The following is a 3,997-nucleotide window of genomic DNA, read 5'->3' as shown; positions in this document are numbered from 1 at the left end:
GAAGAGGACCCCCTGCCCGTCACTACTGCGGGGCTGCTGGGGACAGAGCATGAGCTTGGCCCCACTCTGAGCACAACCATGCCGGGGTCTCTCAGCAGCATCAGGAAGGTGTACATTGGTTCCAAACCCTCTACCGTCACCTTCGTCCCCACTTGGCTGAGCCCTGAAAATGAACACGCCAGGAAAGGCACTTTCCACCCACCAGCACAGGCAGAACCGAAGGCAGGCAGGAAAATCACAACAGAAACAAGCTAGAAAGGTTTGCTTTAAAAACAGGCAGAAGTGACACGGCATCACTAGCTCTGCTGGGGAGAACACCGCGGCACAAACGGCACTCAGGTGTGCCGCCAGTAACACTGCCCTTACCCTGGCACCAGCCACCAGTATGGGAGCGGGAAGGGAGGCGTGAACACTGTGTGGCTGCCTGTGTTGCCCCTGCCCTGCCAGCCAGCTCCCCACAGCGCTGCTGAGGACAGAAAAGCTGTTTCCTCCAGCGATCCTGTCACACAAGCTCCCAGGATGCTTGTGCTTGGGCATGGAGTCTCCTGGTAGGACTGAGCAGGCGTGTCATGCATTGGAGAGAGAGGGGACAGCTCAAAGCAGGAGCACAGCTCGGGGCTTTGCTTGTGCACAGCAGGAAGCAGGGGGTGTCACATTCCAGAGCCCCTCAGCCCCGGGAGGTGGCATCACTGTCCATCCAGCTGCTGGCTCGGTGCATCCTTCTCCATGCTGGCCAGGTAGCGGTCATAGTTCTCCTCACATCTCTTCACGCAGCGCAGGAAATAGTCATTGTCTGCAATGGCCTCCAGCAAGTCGGTCTGCACCAGGCAAACGTCGTAAAGCTCCGAGGTGGGAACACGCCTGGGGCTGCTGCTGCCCCGCTCTGAAAACACCTGCGGGGAGAGAGCAGCGCACAGAAGCACTTGCACCCTCCATGGGCAGCAGTGCCACAGCTGTGCCCAGCAGGAGCACAGAGCCTCGCGGCAGTGCATGTATCCTGTGGTGCACCCTGCCCTCCTCCTTGGCCAGGCGCCTTCATGCTGGCCGTGGGTCGGTGGCAGAGGGCAGGGGCTCCCATCGCCACTCCAGCGGTAGGAGATGAAGTTTCTCCAGATTCTCCCTCCTTCCCACACCAGCTCACACATGTGGCTGGGCCTCCCCTAAGGAATGGGCAACACCACACAGATGGAAGAAAATGGCTCTGTGGAACGGCTGACTCCCAGGAAAACCTCTGCCAACAGCTCTTCTTTTGGCTGCCACAGCCTGTCATACAGGAAGGAACAAGGACTTCACCTTCTGATCTTAACCACAGTTCTGCCTAAGCCGACCTGGCTGTGTGTTTCCCTCCCAGTGCTGCTCTGTCACCATCACTGACACAGGGACAGCCCTGCAGAGCTGGTGACGGAAGAGGAGGGAAAGCTGGTGTCCAACCTATCGACCCTGGCTGCAGGACAGCAAAGTTCTAGCAGCAGGGATGAGTCCTGCTGGTGAGACGTTCAGCTGTCACCCAGACCCCAGCGAGGTCTGCCGCCACGATAACCTGATCCCACCTGACTGATCCAGTGTGGGGAGCCCTGGGGCTGGCTGCACGGCTGCCCTGATACAAGTCAAGCAGCCCGACTGACCAGCCATGCTGGCTACAGATGGGAAAGGCGGAACTCCTTGATCAGAGAAACAGCCTGAGGCTGAAACGCAGCGCGTGGAGCTGCATGAGCCACACTCCGGCTGCTGCAAACACGCAAGCAGCAGCTGCAGTGCCCAGGAGCCTCAGGCTCTCAGCAGAGCCGTCCGCATTAATTCCCCTGAATCAGGCACAGCACAGACTGAAGCCTATTCCTGACAGGTCTGCTCTGGGCAGCCACAACTCCTGCCACCAGCTACAAATCCATGAGCTGAGAGAGATTGTATGGAAGGGAATATCTGACGAGCACCCCATTCCTTGCCACTCCCCAGCTACCCAGCAAACGCTGCCGACCATTCACTGGCTGCCGCAGGTTTCCCCCCCCCAGCACTGTCTCCTCCCAGATGGAAACGGGCAGGGGTTCAGACTCGCCCATGGAGCTGCGGCTCTTGTTCGAGCATCGACAATTGTCCAGCTTCCAGATGCATTTCTGTCTGTATAAACGTCCCCTCTTCCAAGCGTGCTCCACCACAAACACTGCCCCTTTGATTTGGTGTCACAGATGAGCCACGGCCACACGCTGAGGCTGGCTGGCCTGCTGCTGCCGGGAGCGGGGCTGACTCACCCCGGCAGAGCAGAGGCACTCAGCAGCGAGCGCAGGCAGCCAGCACCTGCTGTTCTCTGCTGATGGCCCATCTCAACCTCTCCACAGGCAGCCCCGCGCATCACTGCCACCGACACTCATGCAAAGGGGACAAAACATGCCCAACCTCACCAGGGACAGCCCCCAGCGCTGGTAGCTGGTGCCAGAGCAGACTTCAGACGCTTACCTGGGGATGAACAATGGTGTCTGCATCATCCAGACGGATGTTGTCATCGATGAAGATGTGGTGAACGTTGGGATCGTAAGGGTCAATCCACAGGGGCTTCCCACCCCGGGAAGAGAACCGATTTCTGGCCCACCTGAAACAGCAAGTGGGACAAGGAGCAGTCGGCGGGTTGGGGGTGCGGGGGGGAGAAGGCGGCAACTCTCCAGTAAAGGCAGGAAAGGCTGCACTGCAGGCTCAGGGCAACCTTGTGAGCCAAGTAAGCAGGATGGAGACCGACCTATCCCTCTGTCCGCTGCCACCTCCCAGGAAAGGGGAATTTTGCAGTGAGGTGAAAAATCAGGGGGTGTTTGGAGAAAAGCAGGAGGTACCCCAGGGGATGGGGACCTGAAGAAAGATGCAAGAGCCCCATCAGGCTGCACACAGACAAAGTGAGGAGCATGTAAGTGATAGGGGCCCCAACAATATAAAGACTTCAAAACTAGGAGCTATCCCAGACCAGGAGAAGTTTGGAGAATCACAGGAGAGAAGAAAATGCCCAATCCACTTCCTCAGTGCCTTATTTCTCACCAGTCAAAGTGGTCTTGGAAGCCTCCAATTCCCTCCAAAGAGCTGAAGTAGTTGTAAAGCTTTCTTACATCTTCCCGGCTGGCCAACTGCTCTGCTCCTCTTGTCAGCACCACCCCTCTCTTGCTGCAGCGTATCTGGCCAGGGGTGAGGTCCACAGGGAGCTGCAGGACCACAGAAAGCAGGAGAGGAAAGCTTTCTGAAACAGACAGGTTGTTTAGTGCATTGGCAGAGAAAACAAACAGCAGGGTGGAGACTCCCCATCACCGCAGCGTGGGAGGACAGCACTGGGGAGAAAACAAGAGGCATGGAACCCCCCCCCAATCAAAACTCATCCCTTCCCCTGGGATGGAAAGGAATGGCCTCCTAGATGCACACTGCACCCGTTTCAATCTCTGTTCCCCATCAATGCTCCGAGGAACATCCAAAGCAGCTTCCGAAGCTTGTTCCCACTGTTTCTGCGCAGCGTGCTGCCAGGGGCAGAACATGGCTGAGCCAGGGAGCCCCGCTCTGCTGCAGTGGCCCCTCTCTGGGAGAAAGTATGCTCTGTCCAACCCAGGATACCCCAAGGGGAGACCTTTCCCACCCAGGATACACACACACACAGAGGATCTCCACACATTGCTCTCTGCTGGCTAAGAGCTTCATCCCGAGAAACAAGGGGATGTGTCTCCTCTCCACAGAAGCTTTTAGAAGTGGGACGGCCAAGTGGCTCAAGAGCAGCCTGACATGGGGGAGCTCCACGCGGGCCACCTGCCCTTCTCGGGGTGCCACTCACCGCCACATCCCGTAGGGCAGGGAACTGGGGGTGCTGCCCGGCCAGGGCACAGCGGACAGCCTGGAGGGCACGGGGCAGGTCGGTGCCAAAAGTCCTGAAGACAACAGCGAAGGCTCTCTCCTCCCGGTGCAGGGCATCCAGGAGGTGGAAGAAAGCGGGCAGGATGAGGTGGTAGCTCTTGCTGGCCTCCCCCTGGACCGAGAA

The 3,997-nt window shown here is 58.3% G+C and overlaps 1 protein-coding gene across 1 annotated transcript in view; it reads right to left on the bottom strand.

Annotated features, from left to right (window-relative positions):
• Nucleotides 1-673: 673 nt before the first annotated feature.
• The window catches only part of LOC104293090, a 4,560-nt gene continuing 1,236 nt past the window's right edge, over nucleotides 674-3,997 (bottom strand). Inside the window, exons 2-5 of the mRNA XM_009892551.1 lie at nucleotides 3,794-3,985; nucleotides 3,019-3,179; nucleotides 2,452-2,584; nucleotides 674-893 (exon numbers count right to left, since the gene is read on the bottom strand). Coding sequence (XP_009890853.1) covers nucleotides 687-893; nucleotides 2,452-2,584; nucleotides 3,019-3,179; nucleotides 3,794-3,985 — 693 coding nt within the window. The 3' untranslated portion in view covers nucleotides 674-686. The remainder of the gene's footprint in view (nucleotides 894-2,451; nucleotides 2,585-3,018; nucleotides 3,180-3,793; nucleotides 3,986-3,997) is intronic.

The sequence above is a fragment of the Charadrius vociferus genome, unplaced genomic scaffold, assembly GCF_000708025.1.
Source record: "Charadrius vociferus isolate BGI_N301 unplaced genomic scaffold, ASM70802v2 scaffold119, whole genome shotgun sequence".
Classification (NCBI taxonomy): domain Eukaryota; kingdom Metazoa; phylum Chordata; class Aves; order Charadriiformes; family Charadriidae; genus Charadrius; species Charadrius vociferus.
The sequence above is the reverse complement of the archived record's forward strand: the minus strand, read 5'-3'. Positions and strand labels throughout refer to the sequence as shown.